Source organism: Eumetopias jubatus, unplaced genomic scaffold (genome assembly GCF_037043125.1).
Source record: "Eumetopias jubatus isolate StellerSeaLion01/CBP00866 unplaced genomic scaffold, mEumJub1_p1.0 scaffold_2, whole genome shotgun sequence".
NCBI lineage: Eukaryota > Metazoa > Chordata > Mammalia > Carnivora > Otariidae > Eumetopias > Eumetopias jubatus.
The window spans coordinates 162,980,453-163,004,848 of NW_028274808.1; the positions used below are offsets into that span (position 1 = coordinate 162,980,453).

Here is a 24,396-nt window from a genome sequence, read left to right on the forward strand (position 1 = left end):
AACAAAGTTAGAGGACTCACACTTCCTGATTTTAAACTTATATAACTATAGCAGTTAAGAATCTCTGGTATTGGTGTAGGGATAGACACATTGATCAATGGAATAGAATTGAGAGACCAGAAGGAAACCCATATGTTTATGGTCAATTGATTTTTGATAAGAGTGTCAGAACAGTTCAGTGGGAGGAAGAATGTTTTATGTCAACACATGGTGCTGAGAGAATAGATATTCACAGGGGAAAAAAATGAAATTGGGACCTCTACATCACAACATATATAAATATTAACTCAAAATGGATCAAAGATCTAAAAGTAAGAGCTATTAAACTCTTAGAAGAAAACATAGGTGTAACCCTTTGTGTCCTTGGGTGAGGCAGTGATTTGTTACATAGGATACCTAAAGCATAAGCAACAAAAGAAAAAATAAAGTCAGGACATTATTAAGCACAATTTCTTAATTGTGCTTCAAGAACACAATAAAAAAATTGAAAAGACAACCCACAGAATGGGAGAAAAAGTTTGCAAGTCATATATTCTGTAAGAATATTATCCAGAATATATAAAGAATTCTTAAACTGAGAAATGAAAAGACAAATAATCCAATTTAAAAATGGGCAAAATCTTTGAATAGATGTTCCTCTGGAGATCTTACAAGTGGCCAGTAAACATGTGAAAAGATGCTCAAGTAATTGTTAGGGAAATGCAAGTCAAAAAAACCATGTTAAGGTGTCATTTTACACTCACTAGGAAGGCTAAAATAAAGAAGGCATAAGTGTTGGTGAAGATAGGGAGTAGTTGGAACCATCATACATTGCTGATGGGAATGTAAAATGGTGCAACTACTTGGGAAAGCAGTTTGGTAGTTTCTCAGGAAACTAAACTTGGACTTAACCAATTTTACTCTTAGGTATACACCTGAGAGAATTGAAAATATGTGTTCCCAAAAAAACTTGGACACGAATGTTACAATAATAGGAACATTATTATGAATAGCCAGAAAGTGGAAACAAATATCTATTGACTGATGAATGGATAAACAAAATGTGGTATATCCATGCAATGGAATATCATTCACCTATAAAAATGCATGAATTACTGATACCTGCTATAACATGGATGAACCTTGAAAACAGTATTCGAAGTGAAAGAAGCCAGACATAAAAGGCCACATAATGTTTGATTCCATTTATATGAAATGTTGAAAATAGCCAAATCCATAGAGACAGAAAGTAGATTAGTGGGTTGCCAGGGGCTACAGAGTGACTTCTAATAGTTACAGGGTTTCTCTGTTGATTGTGAAAATATGCTCGATACTGGTGAGGGTTCCATAATCTTGTGAATGTACTAAAAACCACTGAATTGTACTTTTTAAAAGTATAAATTTTATGGTATGTGAGTTTTATCTCAATTTTAAAAGGAGACAAACCTACACATAAAGATCCTTCTAATTCTGATAACAATGATTTTCAGTGGATGTGTAATAAAATTATTATAAAGTATGCGTTAAAATTATTACTTGTCACATGAACTATCCAGGTAGTATGATTTCTTTCTTAGAGTAGAATGTTCATGTCTTCTTGTCCCTTAACATGACTTTTAATCATAATTTGGCTATGTGGTAAAAGAATTCTGAACATATGTGTTAAATCATTTGCAGTGCCTTTGGCTTCAAGTTATAAAGAACCTAAATAAAAAGTGACATAATAATGTTTATGCCTTGCACGGTTAGATTGGAGGTAGAGCAGCTTCGTGGTTGGTTAAGCTGGTTAATGCAATGATACATCATCAAAGGCCCAGATTCTGTCTATTTTATCCTCAGTGTGTCATCTTTGCTGTCAGGCTGTTTGGCTTTCTGATCAACCTCCCATCCAGATAGGAAGTTTCCAAAAAGAAAAACTGTTTATGCCTTCTACCATCATCATTTTTTTTTAAAGAGTGAGAAGCCTTTTCCAGAAGCCCCATAGCAAAACTCCTTCCACATTTCATTGGCCAGAATAGGATCATAAGACAATTTCTAAAGCAGTCCCTGGGAAGGGGAGTGGAATGTTTATTTTTAAATTCTTTTAAATAGACTTTATCTTTTTTAGGTGATTTTCAGGTTTACAGAAAAATTACACAGACAGTACAGAGTTCCCATATGATCCTGCCACACATAGTTTCCCTTGTTATTAACATTTTGCATTAGTGTGGTACAGTTTTTTTTTTACAATTGAGGAACTGATATTGAATAATAATATTATAAACTAAAGTCCATAGTTTACATTAGGGTTCACTTTTTGTGGATCATATCATAAGCCTAGTTTTGCTTTGTAAGACACTGCCAAACCATCCAACAAGGTGACTGTACCATGTTACATTCTCATCAGCAGTGCGAGTGCCTGTGGCCCTGTGTTCTTGTCAGCATATGCTCCTGTCCACGTTTTGGGTTTTAGTCATTCTAATAGGTGTGCAGTGGCATCTCATTGTAATTGGCAGTGTTCTAATAACACATGATGTTCAGCATCTTTTCATACGTTTATTTGCTGCCTGTATGTCTTCTTTGGAAGGTGAGGTGTCCTCTCTTCAAATCTTGACCATTTTTTAATTGGGTTGTTTGCTTTCTTATTGAGTTTTAAGAATTTTGTTTACATTTGGATACAAGTCCTTTACCAGATACATGTTTTCCAAATACTTTCTGCCAGTCTGTGGCTTTTCATTTACGTGTTTTCATTTAGCATTTTCATTTAAGTGTTTTTCACAAGACAGATGTTTTGGTTTAATAAAGTCTAGCTAACCATTTTTCCTTTGGAGATCATGCTTTTGGTATTGGATCTAAAAAATCCTCATTAAATCCATGTCACCTAGATTTTCTCCTATGTTTATAGTTTCACACTCCACATTTAGGTCTGTGATCCATTTTGAGTTACCTGTTGTGAAAGGTGTAAGGCCTGTTGGGATTTATTTTCTCTGTCAGTGTCTTTATTACAGCACCAACCGTTTGTTGAAAAGACTATCCCTTCTCTATTCGGTTGCCTTTTTCCTTTGTTAGAGATCATTCGACTATATTTATGTAGGTCTGTTTCTGGGCTTTCTGTTCTGTTCCATTCTGTTAACAGTACTCTACTGTCTTAATCACTATAGCTTTATAGTATGTCTTTAAGTTGGATAGTGTCAGTACTGTGTTGTTCTTCAGTACTGTATTGGCTATCCCGGGTTTTTTGTTTTTCCATACAGACCTTAGAATCAGTTTGCTGGTGTCCACTATTAATAACTTGCTGGGATTTTGATTAGAATTATGTTGAATCTAGATCAAGTTGGGAAAAAAAGCAACATTTCAACAATATTTGCACCTTCCTATCAGTGAACATGGGATATCTCATCATTTATTTAGATTGTCTTTGATTTCTTTCATCAGTGTTTTGTAGTTTTGCTCATATAGATCATGTATATATTTTGTTAGATTTGTATCTATTTCATTTTTTTGTGCTAATATAAATGGTGGTATGTTTTAAATTTCAAATTCCAGTTGTTCATTGCTGGTATATAGAAGAGCAATTGGCTTTTGTGTGTTAACTTTGTATCCTGCAAGTTTTCTATCTTCACTTATTATTTCCATATATGTTTATTTTTTATTCTTAATAAAACTAGTAGACTTAGCACCTTTGCTTTAGATAATCTTTTTGAAGAATTTGTAACGGTTTCATTTTATTTTTTTCTTGCAGAGAATGTCTTGGGAAGCATGAGGTGAGTTGCACAAATTTTAAGTAAAGCTTATAATCTATGCCTCTTCTATTGAGGATTGTTAGAAATGACAAAGTCTAAGTATTATTTTTTTAGTGCTTTAAAAAGTACAAGAGTTTATCTGCACATTTTTTTTAAAGATGTACTTTATTTTAGAGTGGGAGAGAGAGAGCTTATGTGTGCCAGTGGGGGAAGGGGCAGAGGCAGAGGGAGAGGGAGAGAAGCAGACTCCCCCCTGATCAGGGAACCTGACATGGGGCTTGATCCCAAGAGCCTGAGATCATGACCTGAGCCAAAATCAAGAGTCGGATGCTCAACCAACTGAGCCACCCAGGTGCCCCTCTGCTGATGTTTAAAATATACTGTGCTGGGCGCCTGGGTGGCTCAGTTGGTTAAGCGACTGCCTTCGGCTCAGGTCATGATCCTGGAGTCCTGGGATCGAGTCCCACATTGGGCTCCCTGCTTAGCAGGGAGTCTGCTTCTCCCTCTGACTCTCTTCCCTCTCGTGCTATCTCTCATTCTCTCTCTCTCAAATAAATAAATAAAATCTTTAAAAAAAATAAAATAAAATATACTGTGCTTTTGGGAATTAGCCAGTGTATATGTGGTCACTATAGCATCGTTGTATTGAATTTCCCTTTTGGGAATAGAATGTTTTGCTTCTTGGCATTCATTTTTTGGATTTTTTGATCGGTTACTTTGATTTTGAATATAACTGTTAGTAATGAAAATGTGTTAGACCTTTATGAAACTTGTTCTCAAATGATAATAGAGTCATTTCAGAAACATGGGTCCAGAAGGTTTTGTGTGTGTTGCTAATTTTCTCCCTTTTTTTTTTTTTTTTTTTTTTTAAGGTGAGTCCACTACCATGCCATGCTGTAGGACCTTACTCTTGTAAGAGAGTATGTGGACGAACCTTAGGTTGTCAGAATCACACGTGTATGAAAGAATGCCACAAAGTAACTGAAATTGATACCTGCGTTGGCAAAAACAAGGTAATATCCTTAGGTTGAATGTGTATGTGCTTCTAGTATGCTTGAAACATTTTTTTGAATAATTATGCCATAAGTATTTTTACATTTTGTTAGAACTTTTTTATTCCTTCTTGCCCTCATCCCTTCTCCTTCCTTGCCTCTCTTAATACAACCAGCTTTAATAGCTTCGTATATATTTCTCTTTATCTTTGTGCTAACTCATGATAATAAGCCTTTTAATGTTCTCTCAACATACTGTACTGTGTTAATACATAGGCTTTGATTTTATGATAAAAGTACAGAAATTATGTGTCTATTTAGATTGTAGGTAGTAATATCACTTCCACTTCTGTTCATTTATATCTCTGGCTTTAGTCTGGAGCATTTGTTCTCAGCAATTTTTCAAACCTAACGTCTGTGATAGGAAATGTTCACAATTTTTTTTTAATTTTATTTTATTACGTTATGTTAGTCACCATACATCATTAGTTTTTGATGTAGTGATCCATGATTTGTTGTTTTCATATAACACCCAGTGCTCCATGCAGTACGTGCCCTCCTTAATACCCATCACCGGGCAAACCCATCACCCCATCCCCCTCCCCTTTGGAACCCTCAGTTTGTTTCTCGAAGTCCATAGTCTCTCATGGTTCATCTTCCCCTCCGATTTTAATAAATTCCCAATTGCTCATTGGAAATAAAGTAAATAGCATCACAGATGTAGGGCATGTGTGTGTGAAATTCACTAAAAGCATATTCTAAAGCATATGAGAAGTCAACCATTGAAAGATCTCTAAATTTGCCATTTTACAAGGAAAAATAAAGGTAGCTAATCAAATTTTAAATGATATTAAATTTTATTTTTGAACATTTAAATTCGTCAGCACATAAAAACATAGAACAATAAAAGTATTTTCAATAGCAATAAAATATAAAAGACTCCTATTGAAACAGAGATACAGATAGGGTCCTGTTCTGAATTTCCTAGGCCATACGAAAGTTTCTGACCAAGAAAATATAGGCAGAAATGCTTTTCATCTCCAAAAATAGTCAGGGAAATCTTTATCATTAACCACTCTACTTTTTTTTTTTTTTTGAACCGACAACATTTTCAGTTTTTATTTATTTATTTATTAATTATTAACATATAATGTATTATTTGTTTCAGGGATACAGGTCTGTGATTCATCAGTCTTACACAGTTTACAGTGCTCACCATAGTACATACCCTCCCCAGTGTCCATCACCCAGCCACCCCATCCCTCCCACCCACCTCCACTCCAGCAACCCCCAGTTTGTTTCCTGAGATTAAGAGTCTCTTATGGTTTGTCTCCCTATCTGGTTTCATCTTGTTTCATTTTTCCCCTCCCTTCCCCTATGATCCTCTGTCTTGTGTCTCAAATTCCTCATATCATCGAGATCATATGATACTTATCTTTCTCTGATTGACTTCTTTTGCTTAGCATAATACCCTCTAGTTCTATCTACATTGTTGCAAATGGCAAGATTTCATTTTTTTGATGGCTGCATAATATTCCATTGTGTGTGTGTGTGTGTGTGTGTGTGTGTGTGTGTGTGTGTGTGTGTGTGTGTATACACCACATCTTCTTTATCCATTCATCTGTCGATGGACATTTAGGCTCTTTCCATAGTTTGGCTATTGTGGACATTGCTGCTATAAACATCGGGGTGCACATGCCCCTTTGGATCACTACATTTGTATCTTTGGGGTAAATACCCAGTAGTGCAATTGCTGGGTTGTAGGGTAGCTCTATTTTCAACTTTTTGAGGAAGCTCCATACTGTTTTCCAGAGTGACTGCACCAGCTTGCAGTCCCACCAACAGTGTAGGAGGGTTCCCCCTTCTCTGCATCCTCGCCAACATCTGTCGTTTCCTGACTTGATAATTTTAGCCATCTGACTGGTGTGAGGTGGTATCTCATTGAGGTTTTGATTTGGATTTCCCTGATGCCAAGTGATGTTGAGCACTTTTTCTTTTGTCTGTTGGCCATTTGGATGTCTTCTTTGCAGAAATATCTGTTCATTTAACCACTCTACTTTTTTTGTCCCATGTGATACAGTTAAAAACTAAGTCTCCATCCTCCAGTGTCCCAGAATGATTGATTTGCCAGAGTCCCCTGCCAGGCTACATTTGACATGGTGTGTGAATAAAAAATAAACTTTTGTTATATAAAAAATTACATATTTTAAAAATATTTTTTTTGTAGACTTCCATTCTTCAGGGAATCAATACTATTAGCAAGTGTTTTTAATGAGGAATAAGCAAACATTTTAAGATTCATTTTATTAACTAACATTAAATTTACAAATGTTTAAGTTATTAATATGAATTGTATTTGAAAATTTCACTCGCATTGTTAGTTTTTTGGTCTTTGATTTGGTGATTCTAAAGCATGATAACCTAAGCCTCCATAGTATCATTCTCGCTCATGTGCAGACATGTGAATGTATAGCTTATAATTTCTTCATCGATCCATGCTTTAATCCTTAATAAAAATGTACTTATGATAAAATGAAAAAGATATTAGAATTATAAGATCATACTAATATAATAATTCAAAACCACTTTAGTGAGAATATAGCTGCTGTATGGCTTTCCTCCTCTGGATTTCCAGAACATCAAGTGAGTTGGAAAAAAAAACTCACTTCAAGAGCTGATATGACAGTGATTGGTGAATTATCTTGGATTATCCCAGCATTGCATCATGGGTAATGGCTGTGGTAAAATATGGGTTATAAGTTACGTGCAGTTCTTAATTTAGCTACAAGTCCATCTTTATCTCCCATTCAAGGAAGGCTGATGCAGTGTAAGTGAGTGAAAATTACATTATTTGGGGGATTACTTTGCAGTCATTAAAATTTATATATTAAAAATGAAGTAATTCATAAACTCTTTAAAATGAATTCCTTACTGTAACATCTCAAGTGAGACCCATTGGAGAAGATCTCCTTGTATGTCTCTCTTGACCCAAATGGCTCTGGAATTCTAATGCAGTTTCTACCTTGAATTCTAGCACAGAGCCTACAACATAGCAGGTACTTAAAAGTGTTTATTGAATTGACTGGAATCAAAACTCTTTTGCTTCTTGTCTCTGTTCTGATCTCTCTCTGGCCTTACTGGCAGATCTCAGTCCAATCAAGGCTATTCTTACAAGCAATTAGCAACAAATATATCCCTGTTGTCTAATTCATTAGCAACAAATATATCCCTATTGTCTAATTCATTGGCTGGAGTGAGTGGAACAGTGCTTAACTGGGGAGAGGTGTGAGACTGATGGCAAATGAAGTGTGTGTATTTCCCAAGCAAACCTGGGTACAAATATTTGTGAGTGACTGAAAGAAGAAATAATGAAGATAGTCTTTTCTCTTTGGGAAAAAAATGTACCAAAAATAAAAAAATATATATATATGTACATAATCACACATAGGCACATATATAATTATGTATGTGATAGACCCTTGCCATGCAGTGTTGTATGAGTGATGGGCATCACCTGGAATCTTGTTGGAAATGCAAAATCTCAGGTCTTACCTCAGTATTTTAACGATTGCCAAGTGATTGATCATGCACAAAAATGTTTGAGAATCACTGCTAAGGGCAATGTGTGTGATGTGTGATGTTTCATTGATTTAAAAAAAAATTTTGTTATGATCATCAGTCTCACTAAGAGATTGGAACTTAATTATTCCAGTTGTTAAAAATAAGGGATAATTTTGTAATGTGATAGAGGTACTAATTATTGCTACAGTGACAATCTTACTACAATATGTAAATGTTGAACACCTTAAATTTACAAAATGTCAAATGAATGTTAATAAAACGGGAAAAAAAGAATTTTACCTATCAAGATTTATTTTTCAATTTGTAAAGTAACCCAAATGTTTATTCTGCTTTCCTTCTCATCATCTCATTGCTTAAAATTAGGATTGCTGTCTTCCCTGGATTTCGAGCTGTCCCATGAATCAGAAAAAAAACTCATTTTAAAAGCTGATATGACTGATTAGGGAATTATTGTGGATTATCCCAATATTGTTCCCTGGGTTAAAATTTGTTTTCTTTTTCTTTTTTTTAAAGGAGAACTGTGTAAGATATTTGACAGCCAGGCTTGCTGTATTTCTGAATTAAGATAGTTTCTTCTAGAAGATAGAATTTGGTATTGGAAGTGATCCAGGAGGCTAGCTTAGCAAGTACAGATTTAGTGATTTTTTTTTTTCGTAATTGGAAGGAAGGAGTCTCATATCATCAATATAATTCTTCTTTTGCAGATAGGGAAACTGAAGGTTGTCAAGCGACTTGTTCATGATCATGTAACAGGACAGTAGTAATCAGAGAGTAGTAGCATCCCTGTCTTAGCTCCCAGCCCCGTATGTTCTTCTATTCACGTTATTTAAGTGAAAGATTATTGCAGGTGTACCACGTAGCCAGGAAAAAACAAGTGAAACAGACTGTGTGTGTCATCTTTGGTTATATTTGCATATTTTGAGATTCCTTGGCCTACCTTTCTCCTAGTCTTTCCCATTTCAGAAAGTTGTATTACCAGTTTTACCCAGTTCTGCTGATTAAAGGGAGGGACATTTCTTGATTTCTTTCTTCATTGTCCTTGTCTCACAACATCCTTGTCAGGTTTGTCTTCAAAGTACATCCCTGAATCTGCCCATTTCTTACAACGTCCACCACTAACATCCTCGTTCAAGCCATCCTTATCTCTTCGCTGGAGATGTCTGTACTATTCTCCCAGCCAGCTTCTCTACTCCCACTCTTCTCTCACTGCATCAGCTAGATTCATCTTTTAAAAATGTAAGTTAAAAAAAAAATATATAAGTCAGGTGTGTTACCTCCCTGTTCAAAACCCATCAGTAGCTTTCAGTTACTCTTAGGATAAAATCCAAATGGCCTTATGATGGCCTATACGGTTTTACAATCATCTAACTTCTGACTGCCTTTCCGCCCTCTTCCACTCATCACTCATGTGTTCATTTCTACTTCTGTTCTTGCTATTTCTTGAATGTTCCAAATGTGTTCTACGTCAGAGGCTTTGCACTTAGTGTTCTTTTCTCTGGGACTCTACATTCTTATGGCTCTCTCCCTTATTTATTCTGTTCAAACATGAACTTTATCAGATAGGCTTCCTTCTTATTGCTCCTTTTACTCCCTCTTCACCTGCTTTTTCTTTTTTCAGAGTATTTATGAAGACATTCTATTATGTTCTTTACCTCCCCCACTTAAATTTAAGTTTCTTAGGTCAGGGATCTCTCCCACTTTGCATATTCCCAGCATGTGAATAATTCCTGGCATATGATGCTGAAAGAGTGTAGAATAAATTAATATACTTTTAAAAATAAAAAATAGAAATTATAGAAGAATGTCTCATAATTGAAACACTTTTTCTTTTTAATCCTACATGTCAAAAATAGCTCAGATTTTTATTGACATAATCATTCTTTTGTAGTCATGGCTATACTTAGAAATGATAACAAAATTTTTAAACTTTAAGACTTAGTATCCCTGTCTGTAGCTCTCTTACTTTATCTCATGTATGACATGTGAAAATAAATAATACCCTGCAATAATAATTTTTAAACTTCTTTAGTAGGTAGATGATAGTTAAATTCCTAGAGCAGAGATGTGCCTTGTTGAGTTACATTAAAATACATATATTTGTAAATGTAATGTAATTTTGGTTCATTGAAGTACATTAAAACATAAACTGCTGGTCATTCTCCTTTTTCCCTTCTATGCATGTTTCTCTTTGGCAAGGTGGGAGCAGTGTCTCCAGAACGTTGCATGCTTTGGGAATTTTTATTTATGTATTAACAGAGTGTTGATTTCTTTAGTTTGATGGTGATCATATTTGTTGGGTGGAAATGAATTAACAGTGTTTTATTTTGGGGTGCCTGGGTGGCTCAGTTGGTTAAGCGTCTGCCTTTGGCTCAGGTCATGATCCCGGGGTCCTGGGATCAAGCCCCGCATCGGGCTCCCTGCTGAGCAGGGAGCCTGCTTCTCCCTCTGCCTCCGTCACTCCTCCTGCTTGTGCTCTCTCTCTTTCCCTCTCTCTCTCGCTCTCAAATTAATAAAATATAAAAAAAACAAACAATGTTTTAATTTGTTCTGCTACTGACTATTCTTTGGGAACTAGTTTACATTTTTAGTAGGAATACTCACAATCAAGTACAATTTCAAGATGAGGCAGTTTGATTTAATGAGGTTGTAGACATAAAACTCTTTGTGAATAGTGGTCATATTGATAATCTTGCTGTTCTTCATTTTGAATATGTATTTTTTTCATTTGGAATATTTTTAAGAGTGAAAGCATGCACCATTTTATTAACTGTATTCCTAAGAGCTGCAAAAGTATTTTCTTTTAATGGGATACATACATACATTTTATAATTTTAATATATAGAAATGTTAGACTTCTGTACTTAGATGATTTATTTCCTTACTACCTATCAGGCTGGCCCAGAATGCCTTCAGTGTGAAGAAGGGTGCTCTAAATCACGGCCTCTGGGTTGTCCCCATCCATGTGTTTTGCCGTGTCATCCTGGAGAATGTCCTCCTTGTGTTCAGATGCTTAGAATAAAATGTCACTGCAAGATCACAAGCCTGTATGTGGAATGTAGGTAAGTGGACTGAAGAAATATTCTTGTTTTACTATAATTATTTTTAACTAGTATCTTTTTATAATTCAGAACCCTATAAACCAGTACTTCAAGGAACATTATTCAGTGTCGCCCGTAGATGCTAGAAGACTAGATTTTCCAGTAGGGACCTGAAGAAAGAAATGTAGAATATTTCACCTTGTAAATACAATTCAAAGACAATACAATTCAAAGACAATTATGGTTTTTTTTCCATTTGGGGATTCTGTATAAGATTTTTTAAGGAAAAAGGTTGTATCGCTGCTTTAAAAAATATAGAAACATTCCTATAGCAGATTGCTCAAATAATAGGGTCAAACTAGAATTTTGTTGGATGAAAAATTGAAGTGCACATAGTTACTGAGGTATAATTTTTAAATTACAGACCTTTATTACAGATGTGGCTATTGCATTTGTCATAGTAGGCTGTGACTTCTGTATTTCCTTTACTTAAAAAATATGTACACTTAATAAAATGCATGTTTTTGCTTGTGGGTTATGTGGAGGGGAAAAAAATTCCCACTTTTTTCTACTTAATCACAATCTAACATAATTTACTAACTTGTTCAGCTTCATTCACCCAAGTTTGTAAAGTGGGCTCTTTGTAAGTGTATTTTATTGAAGTTAAATTTGGGAATATGACTTTGTTTCTGATTTTTTGAACATAAGTACTTTTTGAAAAATGCCTGTTAATATTAAATTTGCTTAAAGATTTTATTTATTTATTTGACAGAGAGAGAGCACGCGAGGGGCGAGGGTCAGAGGGAGAAGCAGTCTCCCCACTGAGCAGGGAGCCCGATGTGGGACTTGATTCTGGGACTATGATCTGAGTTGAAGGTAGTCACTTAACCAACTGAGCCACCCAGGCACCTTAAATTTGTTTTTGTCACTTATACTCTAGGCTCATGTTTTCTTAAATTGGAAAAGTCAAATTTTATTCTTTTTAAATATGAAAATTGTTTTGTTGAAATTTTAAGAATAAAATATTACTTTAGCTTTAGAAGTTTTATAGGGAAAGTGAAGATGGCAATTTTGCTTTATTAATGAGGGATACTGAGGAAAGAGATTTTCTTTGGTCTTGCAGGGCCTGAATTTCCCTTTCTTACTTCTTTTTCCCTTCGTCATACAGTCTCCAAAGGGTGACTTTACTTTTTTACCTTCTTGTCCAGAGTGTTGCCTTTCCAAGATTGGCTCCTTGATTCTTGTGCACTTTTTAAAGTTTCTTCCCATAGTTAGTGCTGTGATCTACCAAGATTTGTCACATCTGGGTGGACTTTCTCTTTTTGGTGTGATGTTAGCTCAGTTACCCTTTTCTCTTTCCTGCTCAGTTTTTCTGGAACTCTCCTGGTTCTCTGAAATGATTTGCTGAGGGAGCTTGAGAAATAGCTCTGCTATGAATTGGAATTTATTTTTCTACTTATAGGTAATTTTGAAATTTGTAGAAATTTGTATCTTCTAGTTATTTGGAAGTAATGGGATTTGAGTGATTTTATTAATGAGCTGAATGATTTTTAGGGGGGATGTGTGGATATATATGGATTGAGGTGGCTTCCATTACTACAGTTGTCTGGAGTTCCTTTTTCCTTTCCTTGAATACATATTTGAAGTGTGTGTTTTTCAGCAGAATACACATTCTTTTCAAGTGTACATGGAACATTCTCCAGAATAGATCACACATTAGGTTACAAAAGAGGCCTCAACAAATACAAAAAGATTAAAGCCATACCATGCACCTTTTCTGACCACAACACTATGAAACTAGAAGTAAACCACAAGAAAAAATCTGGGGGGGCGCCTGGGCGGCTCAGTGGGTTAGGCGACTGCCTTCGGCTCAGGTCACGATCCTGGAGTTCCAGGATCAAGTCCTGCATCGGGCTCCCTGCTCAGCAGGGAGTCTGCTTCTCCCTCTGACCCTCCCCCCTCTCATGTGCTCTCTCTCTGTCTCATTCTCTCTCAAATAAATGAATAAAATCTTAAAAAAAAAAAAAAAAAAGAAAAAATCTGGAAAAACCACAAATACATGGAGGTTAAAGAACATGCTACTAAGCAATGAATGGACCAACCAGGAAACCAAAGAAGAAATAAAGAAAAAAATACATGGAAACAAATGAAAATGAAAACACAATGGTCCAAAACCTTTGGGATGCAGCAAAAATGGTCCTAAAAGGGAAGAATAGAGCAATACAGGCCTACCTCAGGAAGCAAGAAATATCTCAAATAAACAACCTAACCTTACACCTAAAGGAGTTAGAAAAAGAGCAACACATGAAGCCTAAAGCTAGCAGAAGGAAGGAAATAATAGAAATAAATGATATAGAAAAGAAAACAATAGAACAGATCAATGAAACAAGGAGCTGGTTCCTTGAAAAAAATTAATAAAATTGATAAACCTCTAGCCAGACTTATCAAAAAGAAAAGAGAGAGGACCCAAATAAATAAAATCACAAATGAGAAGAAATAACATCCAGTATCATAGAAATACAAACAATTAGAGTATCATGAAAAACTACGCCAACAAAATGAACAAACTAGGAGAAATGAATACATTCTTAGAAACATATAAACTATGAAAACTGAAACAGGAAGAAATAGAAAACTTGAACATACGGGTAACCAGCAAAGAAATTGAATCAGTAATTGAAAAACTCCCAACAAACAAAAGTACAGGACCAGATGGCTTCACAGGAGAATTCTACCAAACATTTAGAGAAGAGTTAACAACTGTTCTTCTCAAACTATTCCAAAAAATAGAAAAAGGAAGGAAACTTTTAAATTCATTCTATGAGGCCAGCATTACCCTGATGTCAAAACCAGGTAAAGATATCACTAAAAAAGAGAACTACAGGCCAATATTCCTGATGAACATAGATGCAGAAATTCTCAACAAAATACTAGCAAACTGAATCCAGCATTAAAAAAAAAAATCATTTGCTGTGACCAAGTGGGATTAAATCCTGGGCAGCAAGCGTGGTTCAATATTCACAAATCAGTGTGATATATCACATTAATAGGAGAAAGGATTAAAACCATATGATCCTTTTGATAGATGCAAAAAAAGCATTTGACAAAGTACAACATCCATTCATAATAAAATCCCTCAACGAAGTAGACTTAGAGGGAACATACCTCAATGTGATAAAGGCGATATATGAAAAGCCCACAGCTGATATCATCCTCATTGGGGAGAAACTGAGAACTTTTCCTCTATGATCAGGAACAAGACAGGGATGGCCATTCTCACTTTTATTCAAAATAGTACTGGAACTTCTAGCCACAGCAATCAGACAACAAAAAGAAATAAAAGGCATCCAAACTGGCAAGGAAGAAGTCAGACTTTCACTATTTGCAGATGGCATATGGTACTCTATAGAGAGAGCCCAAAAGGCTCTACTCAAAAGGCTGCTAGAACTGATAAATGAATTCAGTAAAGTCAAGGATACAAAAATATACAGAAATCTGTTAGCATTTCTATATACCAATAATGCAGCAGAAAGAGAAACCAAGGAATCAGTCCCATTTACAACTGTACCAAAACCCATAAGATACCTAGGAATAAACCTAACCAGAGGTGAAAGACCTGTACTCTGAAAACTATAAAACACTGATGAAAGAAATTGAAGATGACACAAAGAAACAGACATCCCATGCTCATGTATTAGAAGAACAAATATTATTAAAATGCCTATCTTACCCAAAGCAGTCTGCACATTTAATGCAATCCCTATCAAAATACCACCAGCATTTTTCACAGAGCTAGAACACTCAATCCTAAAATTTGTATGGAACTACAGAAGACCCCCAATAGCCAAAGCAGCCTTGAAAAAGAAAAGTAAAGCTGGAGGCATCACAATTCCAGACTTCGAGTTATATTACAAAGCTGTGGTAATCAAAACAGTATGGTACTAGCACAAAAATAGACACATATATCAGGGGAACAGGACAGAAAACCCAGAAATGAACCTACAAATATATGGGAAGTTAATCTTCTACAAAGCAGGAAAGACTATCTAATGGAAAAAAGACAATCTCTTCAACAAATGGTGTTGGAAAAACTGGACAGCAACATGCAAAAGAATGAAATGGGACCACTTTCTCACACCATACACAAAAATAAATTCAAAATGGATTGAAGATCTAAATATGAGTCAGGAAACTGTTAAAATCTTTGAAGAGAACACAGGTGGTAACTTCTTTGACAGTGGCAGTAGCAACTTCTTACTAGATGTCTCCTGAGGCAAAGGAAACAAAACCAAACAAACTATTGGGACTTCATCAAGGTAAAAAGCTCTGCACAGCAAAGGAAACAATCAATAAAACTAAAAGGCAGCCTATGGAATGGGAGAAAATATTTGCAAATGACATATCTGAAAAAGGGTTACTATCCAAAATATGTAGAGAACTTATAAAACTCAACATCCAAAAAATGGATAATTGAATTACAAAATGGGCCAAAGTCATGAGTAGATATTTTTCCAAAGAATACCTACAGATGGCCAACAGACACATGAAAAGATGCTCAAAATCACTCTCCTCAGGGAGAGGCATACCAAACTATAATACAATAACTATAATGAGATATCACCACACCCTGTCAGAATGGCTAAAGTCAACAACACAAGAAACAACAGTTGTTGGTGAGGATGTAGAGAAAGGGGAACCCTCTTGCACTGTTGGTGGGAATGCAGGCTGGTGCAGCCACTTTGGAACACAGTACAGAGTATCCTCAAAACATTAAAAATAGAACTACCCTATGATCCTGCTATTGCACTACTAGGTATTTACCCAAAGAATACAAAAATACTAATTTGAAGACATACATGCACCCTGATGTTTATAGCAGTTCTATAATAGCTAAATTATAGAAACAGCCCAAATGTCAATCAACTGATGAATGGGTGAAGATGTATATGTATATACAATGGAATATTACTGAGCCATAAAAAAGAAAGAAATCTTGCCATTTGCAATGACATGGATGGGGATAGAGAGTATTATGCAAAGTGAGATAAGTCAGTCAAAGACAAATACGATGATTTCACTCACATATGGAATTTAAGATAGAAAACAAGCAAAGGGGAAAAAAAAAGCGAGTGGTAAACCAAGAAACAGACTCTTAACTATAGAGAACAAACTGATGGTTACTAAAGGGAAGTGGGTGGGGAGATGGGTGAAATAGGTGATGGGGATTAAGGAGTGCACTTGTTGTGATGAGCACTAGGTGTTGTATGGAAGTATTGGATCACTATATTGTATACCTGAAACTAGTATTACACTGTACATTAATTGGAATTTAAATAAAAACTTTAAAAAAATCACAGTGAGATACAGCTACATACCTGCTAGCACGGCTAAAATTAAAAAGACAAAAAAAAAAAAGACAAAAGACTGACAGTATTAAGTGTTGGAGAGGATATGGAAGAATTAGAACTCAGACACTGCTAATATGAATGTAAAATGAAACAGCCACTTGGAAGAAGGTTTAGCAGTTTCTTAAAAAGTTATACGTCTGCCCGCCATATGATACAACCATTCTATTCCTAGGTACTTAACCAAGAGAAATGAAATGTATGTCCATACAAGATTTGTACATGAATGTTCATAATATATTTATATGTAATAACCCAAAACTGGAAATAATCCAAATGTCCAACAGCAGGTGAATAAACAAGTGGTAGGGGACGCCTGGATGGCTCAGTCGTTAAGCATCTGCCTTCGGCTCAGGTCATGATCCCAGGATCCTGGGATTGAGCCCCGTATCGGCCTCCCTGCTCGGCGGGAAGCCTGCTTCTCCCTCTCCCACTCCCCCTGCTTGTGTTCCCTCTCTCACTGTGTCTCTCTCTGCCAAATAAATAAATAAAATCTTAAAAAAATAAATAAACAAGGGTAGTATATCCATACATTGGAATAAATTCAGCAATAAAAATAAACTCGTTATTTGCAATGTCATGAATGAACCTCAAAATGTGAAATCTCAAGATTTAAGTGAAAGAAACCAAACAAAAAAGACTAATGCTCTATGATTTGATTATGTTAAATTCTTGAAAATGGAAGCTAATCTATACAATAAAAAGCATATCAGTGGTTGCCTATCAGGTGATGGGCAATATAAAGAGATTCCAAAGGGACACAGGAAACTTTTGAGGGTGATGGGTATGTCCATTATCTTGATTGTGGTGATGGTTTCATAGGTGTAAACATATGTCAAGTCTTACCAGATTTTCCACTTCAGATGTGTACATTATTGTGTTCTGCATCATACCTTAATAAATCTGTTTTTAAAAGCCCTCCAAAAACATGGAGTGTATGGTGTATGTTTTTATAGAGAATTCTTCAGACTCAGTATTCATTGTGATAATTTCATTTACTTTCAATTCAGTGAATTATTTCATATTATCTTTTTAGTTCTTTTCTGCTTCATGTAATTTCTTCTATAGAAATTAGATATAAGAGATACAGGTGTTGGAAAATTAGTTGATTCCTAATTATAAAGTGAAAGGAACAAAATGATATTAAGTCTTAAGTTTCTTAAGTTCAGAGGTGAGCTGGGATGCCTGGGTGGCTGAGTTGGTTAAGCATCTGCCTTCGGCTCAGGTCATGATCCCAGAGTCCCAGGATTGAGTCCCAGGATCGACTTCCGCGTTGGGCTCCCTGCTCAGTGGGGAGCCTGCTTCTCCCTCCTCTACTCCCCCTGCTTGTGCTCTCTCTCTCTCAAAGAAATAAATAAAATCTTAAAAAAAAAAGGAAACTTCAGAGGTGAGCACCATACCTGTAAGAATGAAAATAGGACTTTTAATAGAGCCAGTATAAAGACTTTGTGATATTATTAAGTGAATTTTTGCTAAGAAAATTGCATGTTACCTTAGAGTACATTTAAGCTAATTTATACATATACTTAAGATAATAGTTTTGACATTAGTTAGGCTAAACTTATGGTATATTTTGGCAATTATGTCTAATAAAGGGAAATAAAAGCAGGAAAAGAAAGAATCAAAAGTAGAAGAAAGATAATGGGAAGAGAATACTGACCTACATGTGATAGGGATTTTAAGGTTGTCACTAGTTACTGACATGCAGTGTCTATTGTGATTATATTCACCTGTCTGTGAGAAAGTAGTTTTATTCCTTGGTGTTTGTGACGTTTCCTGAATTGCCCACCAAGCAAATAGAAAAGCACACAGACTGATCTAAAATGATCAAATCTAAAATGAATCAATTTCTAACATTGATAGCTTACAAACTAAAAAAGCTTTCCTAAAATAAGCTTACTAAATTCTTCAACTCGAAGTAATTTTTTGTTGTTGTTATTTAAGAAACAAAACAAACAAGCATAGGGAAAAAAAGAGAGAGGCAAACCAAGAAACAAGACTCTTAACTATAGAGAACAAACTGCTGGTTACCAGAGGGGAGGTGGTTGGGGGGAGGGGTGAAACAGGTGATGGGGATTAAAGAGGGCACTTGTGATGAGCACTGGGTGTTGTATGGAATTGTGGGAATCATGATATTGTACACCTGAAACTAATATTAAAATTTATGTAACTAAATTGGAATTTAAATAAAAACTTCTAAAAAAATCTGGGTGAGCATTTTCTGTGTCAGTTTTTAAGTAATATATTGAACCATTAGTTTTTAAAATCTTTTATGTAGAAGCTTTAGGAAGATGATAGTTATGAATAATGATTGCTCTACAGGGGAAGATCATATGAAACTTTTTTTTTAAGATTTTACCCATTTGAGAAAGAGAGAGAGTGCACGAGGGCACGCGGGGGAAGGGGTAGAGGGAGAGAGAATTTCCGGCAGACTCTGGGCTGAGCGTGGAGCCCCACTTGAGGCTTGATTCCCTCACCCTGAGATCATGACCTGAGCCAGAATTAAGAGTCAGATGCTTAAGGGATTGAGCCACCCAGGAACCCCTTAATAGCAGGACCTATTAAAGGCCAGGCACAGATGATATTTTGTGTGTGTTTTATACTTCCTTTTTGCAGTGATTGCCCTTTTGACATTTGAGTTGTTGGTAATAGATAAAGGACTGGAAGGTTTCAGTTATCAGACCAGGTAAGTAATTTGAAGACAGTTGTTACAGATGATACACAATTAAAGTATTTTTCAAGAAGAAATGAAATAAAACAATTTTATGGATATGTTGGAAATTATTTTTAGAGAAATTATGCTATAAAATGGACTTTGGTTTGAATGTCATCAAAACTTCCTCTTATTTTTAGAAAGATAACCACAGCGGATGTAAATGAAAAGAACCTCCTTAGTTGTTGCAAAAATCAGTGTCCTAAAGAGGTAAGCTTTAATAGAACCTTTTAAGTTGTATTTCTTGGGCATTGTTTCTCTTGGATTTTCTCTTTTCTCCTTGGTCTCCTTATTTCAGGTCTTTTTTGAACATGCTAGAAATGTGGGTCCAGAGAGGAAAATGTGATTGATGTCTATAAAAATGTAATATGTACTAACTGTAGATGTACATCTCTTTATGAAATTTTGGGGTATTAGAACTAGGAATGACCCTTTGAAGATTTTTTAAAAGCAGTTTTAAAGATAGCTTATATACTTTATATGATAAAGTATTGACCTAATGTTTACCCCTCCACCCCTTAAAATATAAATAGATGAAGAACTCTGTGGGTCATAGGCAGTTAGGCAGTAAATCCATAGTAGGTTATTTAAAAAGCATATTTGTGTGTGTGTGTGTGTGTGTGTGTGTGTGTGTGTGTGTGAACTTTAAGGTTCATTATTATCTTGAATTAATATAAAGCACTTATATATAGAGTTTTATTTTTAAAGATTCTGATGCTTGTATATGCATTGTATTTGTACTGAAAGTATCAAAAATAGTTTAGAAAAATTGTTCAGAGTATAAAGATAAAAAAACTCACTGGTGATTTATCTTGGTGATAATTTGGAAACCAAAGTGGTCTATCTATGATTGGTCAATTTATTTATTTATTTATTTATTTATTTATTTATTTTTTATAATTGGTCAGTTTAAAAGTCAGAGTATTTCCTTTGTTATTGTTGGTGGTGTGGCAGTGACAGTGATTTGATTTGGTTGGACATTTATAAAGGAAATCCTTTTGACTTACGCATGTACTAACAGTACCACTTTAATTTTAATTCTTTGTCTTTATGCACTTATCTGTTTCTCATCCTCTTTAGAGTCGGGGAGAGATGATGACAAAGACTTTAATATAGTAGTCATTCTCTGATTAAATAAAAACAAATTAATGCATAATCTGCCTTTTTGTTGACACTATTTCTTTTTTAATAACATATAATGTATTGTTTGTTTCAGGGGTACAAATCTGTGATTCATCAGTCTTACACAATACACAGTGCTCACCATAGCACATACCCTCCCCAGTGTCCATCACTCAGCCACCCCATCCCTCCCACCCCCCCCCCCCACTCCAGCAACCCTCAGTTTGTTTCCTGAGATTAAGAGTCTCTTATGGTTTGTCTCCCTCTCTGGTTTCGTCTTGTTTCGTTTTTTTCCTCTCAACTAAAACTTGGATGCTTTTTATGGATTTCTGTTTAAGAACTATTGCAAATTGAACTTGAGTATTTTAAAAGTTATGTAAGATTATTAAAAGGGAGACCGTTTCAAGCAATAAATGATTATTTTAATAACTGTCTTTGTTATATAAGTGAAACTAAGGGCATTGGAATATTTCAAATTTAATTTTTTGATTTCTTCAAATCCTGACTTCTTCCTTGTTAAAATAAATTTTCCTCTGTCCAAATTCAGATTCCAGGTAATAAGTGGTTGAGAATGTTACATTTTTAATGATTCAGTAACTTGGTATGAGATTGTAGTTCGAAATAACAATTAAATTTAGGGATTGCTAATTTGCAGTTTAGCATTTCCTTGGCTATGATTCAGTTGTGATAATGTTACGATATTTGGTGGGACTAGATGAGTGATCACTGTTTATATAAAAATTTGTTTTCCATGCTCATGATTTTTGGACTCTAGGCCCGTCTGGAGCCCTAGTATTGCTGGAGTCTCCTTGGGCTCTCTTGAAATAAATAGCCTTAGTTTGTGAACAATCCAAGTAGCTGTTATAGTTCGAAACAGTCTAAGAGTGGACAGGTGAATATCCTTGTGTCTAATAGAACTTATTCTAGTTTATGGCCTCTGGACATTGTTAAGACTACAGCAGTACTTCTCAAACAGTCAGTTCAAGGGCTTCTTAAAACAGATTAATGGGCCCTGCCCCAGAGTTTCTGATTTTGAGGGCCTGGAGTAGGGGCCCAAGAATTTGCATTTCTAATCTTTTATGTAATAGTGATATTGTTGGTCTGGCATTACAGTTTTGAGACCCACTAAGCTATAGAATGAAGTCATACTTAGGATCAACCAAGAACTGTGTCATTTGAATCTGCAGTAGGTATCTTATACTTGGAGTTAAGGTATGGGATTATGATAAATTCTGTTGTACTGATAAATTCTTGTTTACTTTCTCCTCCCTTCCCCATACTATAGATTTCTTGGGGGCAGGCACTATGTCATATTTATCCTTGTATCCAGCCCCTTGTTCCCTGTTTGTACACGTTAGGCGGTGGGTAAATGTTTATGTGAATGTGAATGAAACTGACCTGTGGAAGTGGTATAGACATAGCCTTCTAGCGCCACTGATGCTCTCGTATATACTCTCTATCTTCTGGACTGGTTTGAATTTAACAAAAAGAAGATATAAAGATACCATGAAGAACTGCACCTTTAAACTGTGCCCCACATATATAATTCTACTTTTAAAAATTATTTCTGAATTTGATTTTATCATCCCTGTGAAACTTTTCTGTTTTTTACTTGAGCGAATTATTTAATGTTACTGTAACTTAAATTGTTCATGTATAAAATGGGGGCAATAATACTACTCACTTCTGAGTGCTGAGTATTAATGAGTTAAGAACATGTAAATGTCTTAGTACTATATATGTGCTAGCTGTGGTGATGGTGGGATGGGTATTTATCCATAAACGATATTGTTTTGCAAGCTTTCTTTAATTATTTTTAAAGAGTTTTTTTTAATTGTTGGGATTAAAATGGAACATTTCGAACTACATAGTATTGGTTCTTGGTAGGGTGTTTGAAATGACATATGCAAGTGTTAGCAGAATGATGTTAAGGGCTGAGTAGAGTAGAAGAAAACCATCCCACGTTGAGTGGAAAGAGTAGGACATCTCATCTTTAAAATGAATATCAAAGTTGGGTGTTTTAGAAAAATCTCTATTTTTTGGTATGAAGTCTGTAATGAAGATACAGTCATTATATATTCATTTTAATCAGCTTCCTTTGGAACTGCTTTTCAGCTCTTTCAGAATATAAACTGGCTTTTGAGATAACACGTACTTGCACACCTGGTTTTTTTTAAACAATGAAATTACTACCTACTCAAAAGTACCTAATACATATATGGACAATTTAACAAATAGTTAAAAAGTCAACACCATATAACTTCACCCAGGTCAAAAAAATACAGTATTATTGCATCTCAGAAGTCTGCCAAAGTCCCCGTCTGGCTGTGGTTCCCCCCGCCATCCTGTTTGTTACCTCCATCTGCCTTTTATAGTAACTATTTCCTTGCTTATATTTATGGTTGTCACGACTTATATTTGTATCTGGAAACAACATTGTTTGCTTAATTTTATACTAAAAGTTCAAAAGCATGAACTTTTGTGACCTTAGTTTGCTCTCCATTATGTTTGTCGTGTTTATTGCATGTGGCTATAGTCTTATTTCCATTGTACGAGTATACTATGGTTTACTGTGTTTGTTTTACTCTGGGTAGATATTTGAGTTATTTCCAATTCCATACTCATACTTAATTCCAAAATATTGCTATGAACATTCTTGTTTGTGCATTCTAGTGTATGTGTATATAGATTTCTCTAGGCATATGGTGGTGCCATTGCTTGGTCATAGGGAATGTATAATTTCAACTTAATGTCATATTGATTTCCAAAATAGTTGTACAATTTACTATCAGTAAATCTTCTAATTTACCACCAGTATTTTAAAGTTCCTGTCATGACATATCCTTGCCAACACTTGGTATTGTCAGAGTTTTAAATTTTTGCCAGTCTTGTGACATTTTGTTATTTTAATTTACATTTTCCTGATTCCTGGTGACTTTTAATACTTTTTCAGGATTAATGGCAATACTTTTGTCTCTGGGACATATATTGGATACCAGCATAGTATACTTCTGGATGAATTTCAGTTCTCCTTGTAAGCTAGAGTAATCAGTTTCATTAGCTTATCACAAAAAGAAGATATATTTGGAGGATATTGGGGACCAGTTCATAGACTCTGAAGGAAATGCTGTACAGCAAGCTTTGGGAAGGGCAGAATCTGGGCAGCCCCCAGGGGCTTGCCAGCAGGAGCTCGGGGCTCTGTACTGAGAGGACTGTTCAAACCACCACCTCCTTCTTTTTAGTTTTCAGATTATCAGGAGAGAAAATCTGATTGATCTCCTTAGGTCGAGGGGCTCCCTTGGCATAGGCAGCAAAAGACAGGGGACTAGAACGGATAGCATAGCCATGGCCATGAGAAAATTGTGATGAGCCCGGTAGCCATCCCAATTTATGTCTTCTGTATCTTCTACCAGCAGTGGAGGTGAAAGGCGTGGAGATTCATGGAAGAATTGTTAGATGGGGTAACAGGATCAAATGCAGTATTCAGAGAAAAGATACATTTTGAAGGCAGAAGATTCAGCCAGAGACAAGAGAGACTTTCAAGATGGTAGTGAAATTGTGAAGAGTGACCATGAGGTCTTTTCGGAGGCAGAAAGATATAACATCCAGACCAGTGTTTGCAGCTTCTCATCAACCCCCAACACATTGAAAAGATAGAACATTATAGCCATGATTCTGTGTAATTTCAGAAAGATCTTTATTGATTGTGACAGGCTTCCCTAGTCACTTTCCCCTTTAGAATTATTGATTGAAAGTAAAGTAGAGTGGTTAGTTACTTTTAGAGAAGATGACTTATGTAATTACCTCAAAGGGTTAAAGAAGGAACAAGAGACTACAGAGACA

The 24,396-nt window shown here is 35.4% G+C and overlaps 1 protein-coding gene across 2 annotated transcripts in view; it reads left to right on the forward strand.

The window, feature by feature from the left end:
- NFXL1 (nuclear transcription factor, X-box binding like 1) overlaps window positions 1-24,396 on the forward strand; it is a 72,272-nt gene that overhangs the window by 35,577 nt on the left and 12,299 nt on the right. For both annotated transcript variants that reach the window (XM_028100735.2, XM_028100737.2), the window contains exons 16-19: window positions 3,701-3,722; window positions 4,574-4,714; window positions 11,168-11,334; window positions 19,572-19,641. In XM_028100735.2, coding sequence (XP_027956536.2) covers window positions 3,701-3,722; window positions 4,574-4,714; window positions 11,168-11,334; window positions 19,572-19,641 — 400 coding nt within the window. The remainder of the gene's footprint in view (window positions 1-3,700; window positions 3,723-4,573; window positions 4,715-11,167; window positions 11,335-19,571; window positions 19,642-24,396) is intronic.